General features: G+C 53.5%; 2 protein-coding genes across 2 annotated transcripts; one reads left to right on the top strand and one right to left on the bottom strand.

The window, feature by feature from the left end:
- The first annotated feature begins 645 nt into the window (after positions 1 to 645).
- On the top strand, positions 646 to 4,485 carry ENDOG (endonuclease G). The gene is made up of 3 exons (XM_043916684.1): positions 646 to 1,489; positions 2,644 to 2,753; positions 4,138 to 4,485. The coding sequence occupies exons 1-3, from the start codon at positions 983 to 985 to the stop codon at positions 4,418 to 4,420; spliced, it is 900 nt and encodes a 299-aa protein (XP_043772619.1). The 5' UTR covers positions 646 to 982; the 3' UTR covers positions 4,421 to 4,485.
- SPOUT1 (SPOUT domain containing methyltransferase 1) lies at positions 3,865 to 12,765 on the bottom strand. The gene is made up of 12 exons (XM_043916680.1): positions 12,666 to 12,765; positions 11,741 to 11,786; positions 11,305 to 11,430; positions 8,722 to 8,881; positions 8,395 to 8,484; positions 8,242 to 8,291; positions 7,887 to 8,017; positions 6,734 to 6,806; positions 6,528 to 6,626; positions 5,969 to 6,071; positions 5,659 to 5,806; positions 3,865 to 4,642 (listed from the first exon to the last, which is right to left on the bottom strand). The coding sequence occupies exons 1-12, from the start codon at positions 12,699 to 12,701 to the stop codon at positions 4,574 to 4,576; spliced, it is 1,131 nt and encodes a 376-aa protein (XP_043772615.1). The 5' UTR covers positions 12,702 to 12,765; the 3' UTR covers positions 3,865 to 4,573.
- Between the last annotated feature and the right edge of the window lie 4,292 nt (positions 12,766 to 17,057).

The following is a 17,057-nucleotide window of genomic DNA, read 5'->3' as shown; positions in this document are numbered from 1 at the left end:
CCTCAGAGCAGGAAAAAAAGTAAGCAGAGAGAAAGTCAGGAGGTTCTTAAGAGTGGTTAAAGGAAAAGGCTAGGAAATTGTCAAGAGTGTTCAACTCTTCTTATGCAACTGCAGTTTGCAGCTGTTGGGAGGAGAGTATGCAGTGGGGCAGAGGTATTACATTGTGATTTCATAGTAAGTTCTTTGAAAAAAAGTTGAACTTCAACAAGCCATTTATAGCCCACCATCTGCAGAAAATCACTTGTAACCTGTTGGTCTTTTCTTTGCAGATGTCATTTTCATTAGATAACTGATAACACTGATAATCCTTTTCCTGATGCAGTTTTGTGTATTGTCTCACCCCCCCCGCCCCCCCCCCACTACCTTAGGTGGTGAGCAAACTAATGTATGATTGAAAAATATTTTTATGACCTATATTCTATCTGATGTGCTAAAAATGTCCAAAACCAGTCCCTGTTTCTGAGTATCTTACTTATTCCCCGGCCTCTATCATAAGTAATACGGTAGGGAATCCTTGCTTTCCTGATTTGTTTTCCCAGTTTCAGTCCTGTAAATTGGAAGGTAAGAACTTTTTTTTTTTAGGGATCTTAGTTGGGGAGTGGGAGGGAACCTCCGTGGAGATCGAGGGAGCCGAAACGGGGCGGAGCCGGTTCTGAGACGGCCAATTATGAGCCGTGGTGGTGATGTCACGCCCCCTTCCCGCAACTCTGCGTCCTAAAGGGGCAAAGAAAGGGCGTCCGGTCGTCCAGTTAGGTGGGCACAGACCCCCAGCTGTTGGACTGGACAGTACCTCGGAGCGTTCGTCAGTGGAAGGGACCGACGTTCCGCCGTCTCACGCCTCCGCTCCGCTGCATCCCCGCGGTGGGCCCCCGCAGGCCTGTGCGGCCCCTTTAAGAGCCTCCGGGTCTGACGCCTGAGGTCGCGGCGTCCCTTCAGCACCGCGGGCCGGCCCTCCCTCCGCGCCCCGCCACCATCCGCGGCCATGCAGTTGCTTCGGGCTGGCTTGACTCTGGCCCTGGGCGCAGGGCTGGGTGCAGCTGCCGAGGGCTGGCGGCGGCAGTGGGCGGACGCGCGAGCGACACCGGGGCTGCTGAGCCGGCTGCCGGTGCTGCCAGTGGCGGCGGCGGCGGGTCTTCCCGCGGTGCCCGGGGCTCCCGCGGGTGGCGGCCCGGGCGAGTTGGCAAAGTACGGGCTGCCCGGGGTGGCGCAGCTCAAGAGCCGCGCATCGTACGTGCTGTGTTACGACCCGCGCACCCGCGGTGCGCTCTGGGTGGTCGAGCAGCTGCGGCCCGAGGGGCTCCGCGGCGACGGCGACCGCCGCTCCTGCGACTTCCACGAGGACGACTCGGTGCACGCGTACCACCGCGCCACCAACGCCGACTACCGCGGCAGCGGCTTCGATCGCGGCCACCTCGCCGCCGCCGCCAACCACCGCTGGAGCCAGAAGGCAATGGACGACACCTTCTACCTCAGCAACGTCGCTCCCCAGGTAGCGCCTGCGCCCCCCACCCCACCCCCGCCACCACCCCCTCCCCCGACCCCGGCGGCGGAAAGCGAGGCCAGCGCTCGCCTCTGAGCCTCGATTTTCCCCTTTGCAGAATGGGAGAGTTGCAGAATGTACGCCCTCTAGGTCAGGGGCCTGGCCAAACGCACCGCGCGCCGCCGGCGGGAGGGATGGAGCGGTGGGGCGCTGAATACCCACTGCGCTCTGATCTTAACCCGAGGGCCCCCGAGCGCCTCCCTGAAATCAGGATGAAACGTTATTCACCTACCTCTTGCACCGAGGAACTGAAGATAACTGTCCACATCCATAAAAGTACCGGGCACGCTTCCTGGTTCTTGGCAAGCATTTAGTAAATAAGAGCTATAATGAGGAAAGTCTCAGCGAGACAGTGACCGACCCAGGGTCACACTGCGGGAGGAGACCTAGGCAGTCTGTCTAGGGGACCCTGAGCTTTTTCCATTGTCCTACCCTGCCTGCCTTCCCAGAGTAAAAGGATAGATAGGTGCCCACAGTGTCTGTTAGGAGCAGTCACTGTGCACCCTGGACTAGCCGTCCTTCCTCTTAGCGCTGTTCCCACCAGGGCCTGACACCCACGTGGAGATGGATGGTGGGGCTCTGAGTGAGACTTGTGAGGTCCCAGCCTCTGACCTGACTGGTGCTCCCCCAGGAGCAGAGACCCCCACCCATTTGACTGGACACTGTGCCAAGAACCTGAGAGCTCAGGTGGTGGAGTCAGATTTCTGACCTTCCCTGCTGGGCTCTGCAGTTCAGACTTTAGAAGGAAGGGAGAGATGGTTGAAAGAGATAGTCTTCCCATGAGCTCCTGGGGCAGGAGCAAACCTGTTTCTCTCTGGGAGGTTTGCCCCTTCATACGGCTCTTTGGGGCTGAGAAACAGCTTGGAGTCCTGGGATGCTAGTTCTCCCACTCTAGGTCAAGGACAGCTAGCACCCTTGTGAGCTCTGTCTGGGCTAAGTGACTCTCCTTCCATGAACCTCACTTTCCTCTGCATGCTTGTCTTCACTCCCACCCCGCTGCTGGAAACTTCTGGCTCTGTGCTAGTGCCTGCCCCTAGGCCTGGGGCAGCCCTCTGACTGCAAGTGTCCCAGTCAGTCTCACTGAAGCCCACCTCTCCTGCCAGGTGCCCCACCTCAACCAGAACGCCTGGAACAACCTGGAAAAGTACAGCCGCAGCCTGACCCGCACCTACCAAAATGTCTACGTCTGCACGGGGCCACTCTTCCTGCCCAGGTAAGGCTAGAGCTGGGGGGACCTGGGGACAACAGCACCTCCAGTCATCCCAACCAGGCCCCCCCCAGGCTGTGTCAACACTGCCAGGTCCCCATTCATCTGGTTTCTGGGCAAGTCTGTCCATTCCTTGAGCCCCCGATTCTACTCTACAGAGACCTCTGGGGTACCCACATCTCTGCCCGTGTGTGCCAGGCCCTGAATCTGCCCTTGTTCCTCTATGTCATCACTGTCACATCCACCTAACTCATGTTCTGCCCAGATAGAAACCATTGCACGGGGTTCTCACCTTCAGTCTCCTCTGCTGGGGGCTTCCTTCCCCTGGAGCCAGCTTTGAACTGTCTTCCTGACCCTGAGCCTTCACTCTTGTCCCTCTGCAGCTCATGCAGCCTCCCAGATGGGCGGGACTGAGCTCCCCTGGGCTCACTGGGTGATTTTTCTGCTGAGGCCTGGGATAAGTGAGGCACGGGACTGTGGCCAGCAGCCGGCTCTGCTGGGGTCGGAACCCAGGCCATCACCTAGTCTCTGGGTTTGATGTTTAGTCGCTCAGTTGTGTCCGACTCTTTTGTGATCTCATGGACAGAGAAGCCTGGTAGCCCGCCAGGCTCCTCTGTCCATGGGATTTCCCAAGCAAGAATGCTGGGAAATTGCCATTCCCTTCTCCAGGGGATCTCCCCAACCAAGGGATCGAACCCACATTCTCTTGCATTGGCAGGCGAGTTCTTTACCACTGAGCCACCAGCGAAGCCCTAGTCTCTGGGTGCCCTGGGCAAATGACCTCAACATCCTCTCCTGTAAAATGGGGATAATACCGGTTATCTACAACATAGTTGTTTAAGGGACAGTGGGATAGTGGATGTCACCGTAGTAAGGACTCAGCACAGGCTTACCGAGGCACTGATACACTTTAATTAGCCAGTGCCTCCTCTGGCCTGCTGAAATGGAATGGACTCCTCGGAGACTTAGCCAGAGTCACCTGTCCAGTGTTCTGGGCACCTGCTCTGCCCCAGGCCGTGTGCTGGTGCTGGGCATTCTGCTATCACAGCCCCACCCTCCACAGGGAGAGACAGACAGTAGTCAAGTGTCCACAAGGAGGATGTGAATGAAGGCACGATTCTTTCTGCAGCATTTATTGCCACCACCCACTCTCCCTGAACACAGTGTCGGGCATGAGGAAAACAGGGGAGGAATGAGTCTCTACCCTGCCGGGGCTCCCAATCTCCTGGGCAAGCCAAGCCGGGCAGAGAAGCCTGACGCTGAGAGGGTGGTCCTGCAGGTGACACAAACTGGAGGTCCAATCAGGGAAGGCTGCCTGGAGGTGGTGGCCTTGGGTCTGAACAAGCCCCCTGGGAGTCCTGAAAGGCCATGTGGCTGGGTCTGCTCACAGGACAGAGGCTGATGGGAAGTCCTACGTGAAGTACCAAGTCATTGGCAAGAACCACGTGGCGGTGCCCACCCACTTCTTCAAGGTTCTGATCCTGGAGGCCGCAGGCGGGCAGATCGAACTCCGCTCCTATGTGATGCCCAATGCACCGGTGGATGAGGCGATCCCGCTGGAGCGCTTCCTGGTGCCCATCGAGAGCATTGAGCGGGCCTCGGGACTGCTGTTTGTGCCAAACATCCTGGCACGGGCGGGCAGCCTGAAGGCCATCACTGCGGGCAGCAAGTAAGGGCAGCCCCAGCTGGACTGTGGGCTTGGGGGACTGAATCAACTTAAAAGTGTTTATTTTTGGAAGCAAGTCTCCAGTGTGTCTGTCCAGGCAATCCGTGGGATCCTCTGGCTTCATTGCTGCTTTTCTGCCATCCTGGGCCCCACAGAACCTTCAGCTGGGCCGGGCACCTGCCTGGGTGAGGCCAGGCTGCAGGGCAGCCAGGGAGATGAGGATGGCCTCCTGGAAGAGAAGCACAGCAACAGGCTATGGCCCCACCGCCCGATACCCTGGCCCGTGGGATATGCTGCCATCAGCAGGGTCTGACGGGTGTGGGAAGGCACCGCCCAGGACCCCGGCCCGTGGGGTATGCTGCCATCAGCAGGGTCCGGGGGGTGTGGGGAGGCGCTGCCCAGGACCCCGGCCCGTGGGGTATGCTGCCATCAGCAGGGTCCGGGGCGGGGGTGGTGAGGAGGTGGGGAGACAGGTTCAGCTTCGTCCTACTGTCACTGGCCACCTGCAGGCCCTGCCAGGAAAGGGCCTCATCTCTCTGCTCCTCAGTCTCCTCCTCTGTAAAATGGGGCTGATCATAATACCTGCCTCCCAAGGTCAGCCGGGGAGGGGGAGGCGATGGGCAGGAGGGCCCTCGGAAGTGTGGGAGCAGGGGTTCCTGCCAGGAGGCTGAGACTGGAAGCGCACAGCACCCGACCCTGGCCAGGCTCCTGGGGACAGGGAGACTGAGGCCGTCCACGTGTTTGGTCACCACCGTTGAGACCAGTGGAGGTAGTGGCACCTTCCCCCAGCAGGTGCCCACAGGCACAGCGTTCCGTGCTGCCCAGGTGGAAGGCTCTGAGAGAAGGTTGTATCCTGTCCCCCTGGGGACAGAGGTGCCATCGAGGAGGGCTGCCTTGCCCACCACAGTCAGACGGGGAGTGGGACACGGAGCGTACCACTAAGGAAACAGTCCTGGAGCAGGCGTGGTGGGTGTCCTGGGTCAGCCAGCCTGGGAGCAGCTGGACAGGCACCACAACCAGGATTCCTGGCTTCCAGCTCACTCTCAGCTCACCCCTGCTGTAGTCCTGCTGTGGAGAGAGGCTGAGGGGGTGAGGGGACCACCCCAGAAGGCTGGCTCAGGGCAGCCCCAGGCGGGGTGAAGGACAGTGAAAGAGTTGCAACCCCCTTGGCCAGACAAAGGGGCTCTGGGCCCTGCTGGTGGTGAAGAGGTGGGGCCTAGAGGTCGGGGAGGCGGGTGGGCTCACCTCTGTGCGGATGGTGCGGCTGCCCTGGTTGGGGCAGGTGTTGACGTACAGGTCGAAGAGGACGCTGGGTTCAGCCACCTCCAGGTTGGGGTCGGCATCCACTCCAGCTTCCAGCCCCTGGAGGCCCCCAAACACCACAAGAGCGTGCCTGCTGCCCATAGGAGGGGATCACTGACTGCCCATCACGGCCCTCTGAATGCCACCCCCAGGGCTCTCAGCCCTCCCATACACAGCAGGGGCCCAGTCCGTTCAGCTGTGTCCCCACCAGTCCGGTCCCCTGCTCTGTGCCCTGCCCCCTGGCTGGACCCACCTGAAGTTGGGAAGCTGGGTGGAGGGCACATCTGAGCCTCGCTCTGACGTCCCGATGGTCAGATCATAGCCGTCCTGGAAGGGGGCCTCAGCAAACACAGCACCTGCCGGGGAGGCCAGTTCTCTGGGGACCCTGTTCCCCCCAGGCCACTGTCACTTGGCTGCGTGTGTGTACTGGGATGGTGCTGGAGATAAGGGAGCCACAGCCTGCACTCCCGCTGGAAAGTTAGAGGTGGAGTGGGCAGAGACTGTCCCTGAGCTAGCTTGGAGAAACAGCGGAGGCTGGGGAGGAAGGAACTCCAAAAACAAGTGGCGTACCTTTGACTCATCTGGCCCCTTTCCCCTATTCCCAGCCCCATGGCAGACATCATTAAAGATGCTTTGCCTCAGGAGTCCTTAAAAGCATCCCAGGCAGTGCACTCGAGGCCCAGAGAGGGAAAGGCACCTGCCCAAGGACACACAGCATGTTAGCAGGATTAGGATCCCAGTCTGAGGCTCTCTGAGGTCCCCCAGACAGAGAGAAGAAGACAGATGTTCATAGGAGGAGGCTCTGTGCTTACTGAGGCAGGAGGCCAGGCGGACTGTGTAGCCCCAGTAGAGACCAGCTTTGGTCCGAGGGTCCTGCGACGACACGACCTTCCCCCGATAGGTCTTGCTTTCTGGAGAGGAAGCAGACAGGCTGTGAAGACGGGGTGAGGGGACAAGGGAGTGGAAGGAGGTGGCTCCGAGCCCGCAGGCTGGCTGGGCTGGGCACACTTTAGGATACCTGGGAGCTGGTTCTGGTTGAGCCGCACCGTCACCCGAAGTCCAGGCTCCAAGTTCTTGTCAATCTTCACCTCCTAGGAGGAAGCCAGAAAAAATCTGCTGCTCCAGCCCCACCCCCACTGCAGGACAGCAGGGGTCACTGCTCTCCCAGACACGGGGGCGTCTCAGGGGTCCAGGTCACCCTTTGTGCCCTATTCCCCAGTGCCTGGGGCCAGACCTGCTCACAAAAGACCATTCTTGCAAAATGACTACCCCATGATACAGGTGAAAAGGATCAGTCCAGGCCTGGCACAAGGTAGGAAGTATTTCTGGGATGAAATCCCAGTTTCCTACATTTTGGGGAGCTTAAGTGGTCACTTAACTCCTCTGAGCCTTAGTTTCCTCATCTGTCAATAGGAGCCATTCCATAAACAACAGCTATTGTTACCCTGCACAGGTTTGGCCTGAAGTAAACGCTGACAACGTGGGAGCTGTGATGAAGGACACCTGATGTCCGTGTTGTGTCCCAAGTTATGTATGTATTTTGGCCTCGATACACAGCTTGTGGGATCTGGGATCTTAGTTCCCTGCCCAGGGACTGAACCAGCGCCCTCGGCAGTGAAAGCTCAGTCCTACCACGGGACCACCAGGGAAGTCCCTGTCCCAATTCTGACTTTAGAATGGCTTTCTCCTTGGAGGGTTTCACGTGTATTTCTCCCTTCATCTGAGTCTGGGTATCCTGGTCTGCTTTCAGCCGGTTCTCTCAGGTCTCTTCTTTTTGCGGGAAGGGGATCCCCATACATTCAAATGTTTCTGCCTCTGACTCTAGGAGACATGAGATTAATAGGTGGCAAATGAATGCTCCAATCCAGAGCTCGGCATCACACTGGAGCAGCCCCAGAGATTCTGAACTTGATTTTGCAGGCTTTTGTTTTGGTTTGTTTTTAGCACAAGGACTATCTTCTGTTGATATGCTTTTTAAAAAAAAAACAAACACAGTAAATTTTGCTCCTGGCTCTATCTGTTGAGCCCTATTTTAGGCACTTCTCTAACTCAAATCTGCATCAGTGGGGGCCTGGCAGGCAGAGGGGCCCGGGGCCAGGACTCCCCCTACATGCCCTCCAAACCCAGCGAGTGTCTGGGAAGCATGTCTCGACGCCCCCTCCAGTTCCTACCTTCTTCATGCCACAGTTGACAAAGGAGCCCTGGCCTGGCCGGGTGGGCCGGTCCACCACAACGCCCTCTCGGAACTCGGACTCCTCATCCTGGCGCATGTGGTGAGGGCTGTCCAAGGGGTTCAGGAGCCCTGCGGTTGGAGAGGGGCCAGGAAGAGTCTGGGAGGTGCAGAGGCACACGGGGGTGGCAGGGGGTGGGGTGAGGCTGGGAACCCCGGTCCAGGATCCAGCTCGGCCACAGACTTGCTATGTGCCGTCAGGCACAGGTCTTGCTTTGCCAACTGGACCATGAGTTCTCAGGGCCTGGAGGATGATCCATGGGAAATGGGGGTCAGGTCCCCTCCCCCAGCCTTACCTGCAAACTGCAGATCCTGATGCTTGGGGAAGAAGGCCTTTCTTAGGTACCTAGGAAGGAACGCAGAGCTCGGGAAGTTCCCAGGGAGGCCATGTCCTGCCCAACCTGCCCCGTGACCGCCCCTCCGCCCCGGTCTAGAAGGTCTGTCCTTACTGTGGACACTCCAGGTACTGCAGTATCCGGGCCAGCTGCACGCACGCCTGCCCCTTCTTGCCGACTCCCCTGAATTCCCCCTCCACAGTGCTAGGAGAGAAAGACAGGGGTCCAGCCCACCGGGTTCTCTTTGAGAGCTCCCCCACCCCCAGTATAACCTCAGCAGTGCCCCTGCTTTGCAACTCGACCCACCAGGGTGACAGTGGGGGCATTCAGACAGGATTCTCAGCTCAGGCAAGAAGGCAGGGAAAGAAGTGCAGCCCAGCCAATCCTGGCAGCCCCCCACTTCTCCCCACACCCGCCGGGACCCTGCTGGAGGCCCCTCACTTGGCATCTTGGCCTTCTTCATCGAACACCACAATCTCATCCACACAGAAGATGGCGCAGGCTCTGGCGATCTGGCCGGCCAGGTAGGTGCGAAGCTCTGGTGACTGGGCATTGTCCAGAATAGAGCCTGGCAGGGCCACGCTCAGGGTGTAGTGCCGCCCTGGGCAGGACAACGGTGTTCATGGTCAGCTGGAGCAGCCAGAGCCATCTCTCCCCTCCCTCCCTCTAATCCCAGGGCCTACAGTTAGAAAGTTTTCTTACTGGGAGAAGTTTTGAGATGAGTAGCATAGATTCCCTCTCCAGATCTCAATCTCCCCAGGAAGAAAATGAACTTGGGGGTCTCCAGGGCTCCCATAAACAGGACGTACCACTAGCTACGGCAGGGAGTGGTTAGAGGCATTGACCTATATTCACATCCTCTGCCCCCTACTGCCTCAGTTCTCCAGGCATCAAAATGGGATAATGATGAGAGTTAATATTTATTCTCACAGGACATCCCTGGTGGTCCAGTGGTTAAAATTCTGTGCTTCTAATGCAAGGGGCATGGGTTCAATCCCTGGTTGGGGAATTAAGATCCTACATGTTGCAGAGCAGCCTCTGCAAAATTAAAAAAAATAATAATAATTCTTAGTGCCTTTTATGGGTATAAACTTAACCAATAACCCTAGGAAGTAGGTACTACCATGATCCCCACTAACAGTTGGGGAACCTTTAGCCTAAAGAGATCAAATACATGACCCTGCTGCTTGCTGCTGCTAAGTCACTTTAGTCGTGTCCGACTCTGTGCGACCTCATGGACTGCAGCCTACCAGGCTCCTCTGTCCATGGGATTTTCCAGGCAAGAGTACTGGAGTGGGGTGCCATTGCCTTCTCCGAATACATGACCCATGGTCACACAAAAGGCAGAACAGCTGACTTCAGAATAAACCACCACACTTCTGCTCCCAGAGTCTTCCAAAAGGAGCCATATGAGATGAAGGGCTTTCCTGGGGTCTGAGACAGTCGACGTGCTCAGCTTCTGTCCCTACTGTCACCATCATCACTAACAACCACTGGGCTTACAGAGTAAAACATGGCCCCCTGATACCCCAGAATTTTGGGTCTGACCGAGGAGGAAAGATACAATTTGTTAGGGTAGATGCAGATGTACAGAAGGACACAATGTACGGAAGGATATCAGGACACAATGTGGGATTAGAAAAACCAGGTCCAGAAGTGCATGGATTAAGCAGCCTCACTTCCGTAAAATTGTATCTACATACCTCTTCACCTAGATATAGGTGGGTGTTAACAGCTAGGGGCTTCCCTGGTGGCTCAGGTGGTAAAGAATCTGCCTGTAATGCAAAAGACCCAGGTTCAAAACCTGGATCAGGAAGACCCCCTGGAGAAGGAAATGGCAACCCACTCCAGTATTCTTGTCTGGAGAATCCCATGGACAGAGAAGCCTGGTGGGCTACAGGCCATGGGGTTGCAAAGAGTTGGACTGGACTTTCACTTTAACAGCTGGAGAAACGTTAACTGCAATGTTTGCTGGGATTTTTGAAATAAACTTAAAGCACACAGAAAGTGCTCAATAAAAAAGTAAAAACTGGACCACTGCCAGAGCCGCAGCCGCAGCCGGAGCTCCAGCCAGCGCCCGAGGAGCCGCCGCAGCCCCGCTGGCCACCAGGCCCGGAGCCCAGGCCCCAGCCCTCCTCTGAGGTGCCTCAGATACGCCATGCACTCCCACCAGTGCCCCTCGCGGCCCGTCACCCACTCCTGCAGCCACTCCAAGAACAGGAAGAACTTGGAGGGAAAGGTGATCAAGAGGAAGCAGGTCAAGAGGAGCAAGCAGGTGTACAAAAGAAAGAGGCAGAGCTCAGGACGAAAGTACAACTGAGATGACACCCCATGGCTTGTTCCTGTGTCGGTTTCACCCAGATAAGAAAAGACATCACATGTGGAACGCTAGAAGGAAGAAGTAAACTTTGCAGGAACATGTTACTACAGTGATTTCTATGCAACATTGATTAAAGCTTGTACACTGGATGACTTAAAAAAAAAAAAAAAGTAAAAACTGTGATAACCCACTCCAGTATTCTTGCCTGGGAAATCTCATGGACAGAGGAGCCTTGTAGGCTACAGTCCATGGGGTCGCAAAGAGTCAGACACAACTTAGCAACTGAACAAAACAACACACCATCAGGCAGATTGTGATTTGGGGAAATAGATCTGGATGGAAATGTGGCATAAAATGGAGAGTGAAGTGACCTAGCAATATGGAATAAAGAGTTTTGTAAGAAATTAAAATTTATATATAGAATAGCAGTTGCAAATATTCAAACAATAAAGTCTGGCTAAAGGAGCTAAAAAAAAAGTAAAAACAGCCATTACAATGATGAGGTTCTAGAAGTTATGATATATGACACTTATACTCCAGAGAACTGAAATCCACCTAAGTAGGAGGTTAGGGCTCAGCTTTTTGGGTCCCTCCCATTTTCCAAGCCTGTTTCTCCATCAGGACAAGATGTCTGGGCCCAGTGGCCCCTAAGGGCCCTTCCTCCTGTGACATTCTCTGCCCTGCCCAGGACCCGGCTTGCTCACCCCGATCCTCGCTCTGGGCAGCTGCCTCTTCCTCCTGTTGGCGCTTTGCCTGTTCCTCCTGCGCTCGCTGTCGCTCCAGTTTCTTTGTCATCTTGAGATCCTTCCACTTCTTTTTCTCCTCTTTTTCTGGATAAGAGGACATCCCAATTGGTGGAGGAAGAGTGACTTGGAGGTAGGAAAGACTTGGAACAGCCCAGTAGGTGGTGTCCTCTCAGTAGGTCAGCCTGGGGACTCCAATGCTGCCCAGAGAGCAGCCAGAAGAGCCTTCCATAGCTTCTGGCCTCCTCATCCCCATTTTGGGTACTAGTGAGACCTACAGGGGACAAACCTGGTGGCTTTTCCCCAAGATTCAGCTGTGCACTGATGGAGTGGGGGAGGTGAGCACAGACACTTAGCTTCCCATTGGGCCCACCCCACCCCCTAGTCCCTGACTTACTCTGTTGCTTCCACTTCCGCCACTCCACCCTTTGGCCATGTTCACCCTGGAGAAGGAGTCGGGGATACAGGAGTGAGGCTGAATGGTCACATCTGAGGGGGGCGGTTCCCACTTGCTGCTCGCCAGCTGTCCCCTCTCTTTAAATGAGTCGTTGTTGGTTAGTCGCTCAGTCGTGCCCAACTCTTTGCAGCCCCATGGACTGTAAAGCTACAGGCTCCTCTGTCCATGGGATTCTCCAGGCAAGAATACTGGAGTGGGTTGCCATTTCCTTCTCCAGGGGATCTTCCTGACCCAGGGATGGAACCCGGGTCTCCTGCATTGGAAAGCAGATTCTTTACCGTCTCAGCCACTAGGGAAGCCCCTTTAAACGAGGGTGGTGAGGAAACGAGGGACACCTCCCCCCCCCCCACACACACAATATTGCCCAAGAGAGAGAGAGTCAGGAGAGCAGGGACATGTACCCCCAGAGCCTGAGACGACAGCTGGAACACAGTAAGCATTCAGTAAGTTGTTAAATGAGTTCCTACTGGAGAGAACAGGAAATAGGTTCAGGGGGACAGGACCTGCCCACTGCCGCCCTGGTTATCAGAAGAGATACGCCATGAAAGGGCTCGGGAAGGCGAGCCGGGTCCTGCCTCCCGAATCCGAGCCCCGGGCACAGTTGCCACTAAGGACCCCGGTAAGGTAATGAGTTACCGACGCTGTCCCGGGTCCGACTCAAACCCCGGTTCCCACCTTAGCTGCTCATCGGGACAGTGGTAACTGAGGCCACAAGCATGCAACAAGCTCGGGGACTCCGGCCGCGGAGGCGCGACGAGCCTGGAGCTAGAGGTGCGACTCAGCCCCACCATGGGGCCCCACGCGGCTCTGGCTCTTGACCCCAACCCCGCGCCCTGCCGCAGGGTTCTCACATCCCTCCACCTACCGGACCACAGGGCCGCTTCCTCGCGCGCTCCGCCATGTTTGCCGCACGCCGTCGGCCCCGCCCGGCCAATCAGACTCACCCCTTCCGGCAACACCTCCTTCGATCCGTCCAATCAGAGAGCCAGTGGAGCTCGAGGGCGTGGCCTAGGTGCGGGGCTGTAAGAGCACGTGGACAGGGGAGGGCTGGAGGTGCTGGGTGGGCTGCCTAGGGGCGGATGGGGGGCGGAACCCGGTGAGCTGGAGTCGGCTCTGGCCTGGAGGCAGGGGTTGGGTGGTGGTGGTGAGTTCATCGCAGGCTTGAGTGTCCCAGTGCTCAGAAACCTTGGACTGCCAGAGCGCTGCCCTCCGGCTCCGGTCGAGCGCGGAAGTCAAACCTCTCCTTTGTGCATGGAGATCTTGGGGCCCAGAGCTGGAGTGTGACTCAGAGCTGGCAATAAGTAAATCCAGTTACTTTATAGATTCGTTCATTTACTCTCTCTTGTAATTATCAGACTATTATTTTAGAGAAGACCAGTTCAGTTCAATCGCTCAGTCGCATCCGACTCTTTGCAACCCCATGGACTGCAAGCAGCACGCCAGTCCTCCCGGTCCATCACCAACTCCCGGAGTTTACTCAAACTCATGTCCGTTGAATCGGTGATGTCATCCAACCATCTCATCCTCTGTCGTCCTCTTCTCCTCCCGCCTTCAATCTTTCCCAGCAGTCTTTTCAAATGAGTCAGTTCTTCGCATCAGGTGGCCAAAGAGAAGACTTGGGTTTACCAAAAATTGAACAGATAGTACAGAGTTCCCACAGTTTTTGTAATTAACATGTTGCCTTAAGGTATACATTTGTTAGAGTTGATGAGCCAATATTGATGCTTTGTTCATAGTTTATCTTAGGGTTCACTCTTTGTGTTGTACATACTGTGCGTTTTGACAAAATACGTAATATCATATCTATCATTGCCATGGAATTCTCCAGGCAGGAATACTGGAATGGGTTGCCGTTTCCTTCTCCAGGGCATCTTCTTGACCCAGGGATCAAACCTGGGTCTCCTGCATTGCAGGCAAATTCTTTAGTGTCTGAGCCACCAAGGAAGCCCCAGTCATTACAATATCATACAAAATTGATTCACTGCCCTAAAAATCTGTGCTCCACCTACTTTCCCCACTTCTCAAGCCCCTGATAACCACTGATCTTTTTTTTTTTTTTCTCCCCCCCCATCTTTTTTTTTTTTTTAAACTGTTCTTATAGTTTAGCCTTTTCCAGAATGTCATATAGTTGGAATCAGACAATATGAAGCCTTTTCAGACTCCCTTCTTTTATTAAGTAACATGTATTTAAAGTTCCTCCCTAGCTTCTAGTGGCTTGATATCTCATTTCTTTTTATTGCTGGATACTATTCGTTGGCCTGATATCTCATTTCTTTTTATTGCTGGATACTATTCATTGTATGGATATGCCAGCATGTCTATCCATTCACCTTTCAAAGGACATTTGGTTGTTTCCAGTATTTGGCAATTATAAATAAAACTGCTGTAAATATTCATGTGTAGGTTTTTGTATGGACCTGACTTTTCAGCTCATTTGGATAAACAGCTGGAAGTCTGATTGCTGGATCCAAGGGTTAGACTATGTGTAACTTTGAAAGAAGTCACCAAACTGTCTTCCAAAGTAGTTACATACCATTTTGTTACATCTCATTCCTACCAGCAAGGAATGAGATACACTTTCTTTTTTAAATGATAAATTTGAGTCAATATTCATTCAGTCAACAAATATTTATCAAGCTGAGCCTATTTTGAGGCAGGAACTCCTGGCAGTGCTGACTGCCAGGGACACAATGGTCAGCAAAAACAAATATTGATCTGGAGTTAACAACCTAGTGGAAGAGAGATTAATTTCTAATTCAATGTGTATGTTAACATTATAGGGGTTATTGTGTTTACTTCACCATTCCCCCTTGCCCGTATCTTAATGAAATGCAAATTCATTTACGCATATCAAGCTGGCTGAGGTTACTCAGTCCAAGACTTGAAACCTCTGTAGAGTCACAGATTTGAGTTAAGGGCAGATTCTAGATTGGTTCATGATCTATGAAACCTTTGGTCAGAGTGGTTCTCATCTTGGAGAGGCAGCAGAGTGAGCTGGTGGCGTGAAGCCACACCTTAATTCCCTGCCCAGGAATTGAACTTTTTGAATCTAGGGGGTGGGGGGTGGTCATGGGAATGCTGGAATTTGCAGTCAGCCAGGCAGAAGTGTTTCCATCCACGTGGCCTGGATGGATACCAGGAATCCTTGCCACCAGACCAGCAAGGGCTAGAGGCTATTTTCCCCTGGCTCTTGCCTCCAGTGAAATATCTCACTGGAGGCAAAAACTGTAAAAATGGGTACAAAGTTTATTATTAGAGACAAAGCACAACAAGTGGGAGAACACACAGAGAAACCTTCTGTTTAGTTAAGAAAGAAGCAAGACAGGGGCACCTGGAGAGAAAGTGTGTGGGCATCTTCCCTAATGAGGAGGAACCAGAAAAATGGTGGTTAAAAAACTTATATAGGGCAGTTCTTCTGGGTCTTTGTTTAACTTTGGCCAACAATCTGATTTATTTTTCCACACCTGACCTGCCCTAGGAAACATGTGTGCACGACTTTTTTCCAAGATGGATTTCAATGCAGAGGCTTTTGGGAGTTAAGAAGAATTACTTATTATGGCTTGGCACCCCCTGACTTTTGACCCCATGGGAGCCTTTCTGCCCATGTGCAATGTGTCCCTTGCCCCGAGGATGGGAAATATTTGGCCTCTTGATTCATTACTCAAACGAGGTTTCACTACTGTCTGTTCCTGCCATGACTGTTATCTTAAGGTGTCTTCAGGAGAGAAAGCCTGGTTATCTACCCTGTTTTAGTTGTTACTCCCATTTTGGAGAGCAAGCAGGAGACTGGTTGTAAATATCTAACTTGAAGCCCACCTATCTCCTGTCTCTGAAAATGCAAACGAGGGGTGTACATGTATATGTCCAGCCTGAAGTCCACTTTTTTCCTGCTCCAAGAAATGTAAACAGGAGCCTCCTTGCAAATACCTAGCCTGGGACCCATCTGCCTTCTGCCTCAGTTCTATCCAAGAAATCCTTTTTTTCTGTCTTTCTTTTTTCCTGCCTGTCTGGCTTCCTTTCTTTCTTTTATTTTTTAATTTTTTTTCCTTTCTTTCTTTTAAATGGGCATCTTTATTCATCTATAATGATGATTAGCTGGATCATGACTAGAGAGAGAAGTTTATGAAAAAAAAAAAAACCAAAACACCTTAGTACTCAAAACTATTAGCATAGTTTCTCCTCTGGCTCTGGAGGACGTTCTTATCATCAGGCTATGTGTAGTATGGCAAAGGGGCTCCAAGCCTGAGCCTCTGAGTTGTATTGCTTCATAATCTTGACTTTGAAACAGTGATAGTAGTACAAAGTCATTGTTTGGAAAGGGAGAGAGTGGAGTGTCCTATGTCATAACACCAATATGTTCCAAATAGCAATTCTCTGACACCAAGTGGGTGTCCTAAGCTTTGATTCAATTCTGACAAGTTGGCACAGATCTCATAAGTTAAGGGAGCCCACAAGACTGCCTCCCACTTCAGATGCCAGTGCCAAGTGGGGTGCCCAGCCACCCACAACTTTTGCCTGGCTGACTGCAAATGCTGGCATTCCCATGACCACGGCATGGGAGTGGTGGTTTTGACCCCATTCAGATTCAATAATTTGCTGAAACGATTCACAGCCCTCAGGAAAGTGCTATACTTACAATTACAGTTTTATTTTAGAAGATACAACTCAGGAACAGCCCAGTGTAAGAGGTACCTAGACTAAGGTGGAAAGGTGGGCATGGAATTTCCATACTCTCTCCGGATGGGCCACCCTACAGCTCATTGAGGTCTTCACCAGCCCAGAAACTCCTTGAGCCTCATTGATTCAGGATTGTTTTTTTCTTATCTTAAAAAAAATTTTTTTTTTATGTGTTTATTTTGGTTGTGCTGGCTCTTTGTTGGTGCGCAGGCTTTCTCTAGTTGTGGTGAGTAGAGGCTACTCTGTAATTGTGGTACACGGGTTTCTCATTGTGGTGGCTTTTCTTTTTGCAGAGCATATGCTCTGGGGTGCAAGGGCTTCAGGAGTTGCAGCTTCCAGGATCTAGAACACAGACTCAGTAGTTGTTTTTTTTTTTTTTTTTTTTTGTAGGCCCCAGTAGCCCTGGGGAGGAGGAAGCCCATGTCTCAACTGTCCCACAGCCTGGCAGGCCTCTGGGGGGCTTCAGGGGGTCAGAGGGTTCCATGATGAGGAAGGAGAAAGAGAATAAGCTTTAATGCAGCACCTCCCAGGGCTGTGTCAAGGTCAGAGGTAAAACATTCCAATGCACCATTCCAAGTCC

The sequence above is a fragment of the Cervus elaphus genome, chromosome 11 (genome assembly GCF_910594005.1).
Source record: "Cervus elaphus chromosome 11, mCerEla1.1, whole genome shotgun sequence".
NCBI lineage: Eukaryota > Metazoa > Chordata > Mammalia > Artiodactyla > Cervidae > Cervus > Cervus elaphus.
This window is presented reverse-complemented; position numbering and strand designations above follow the sequence as displayed.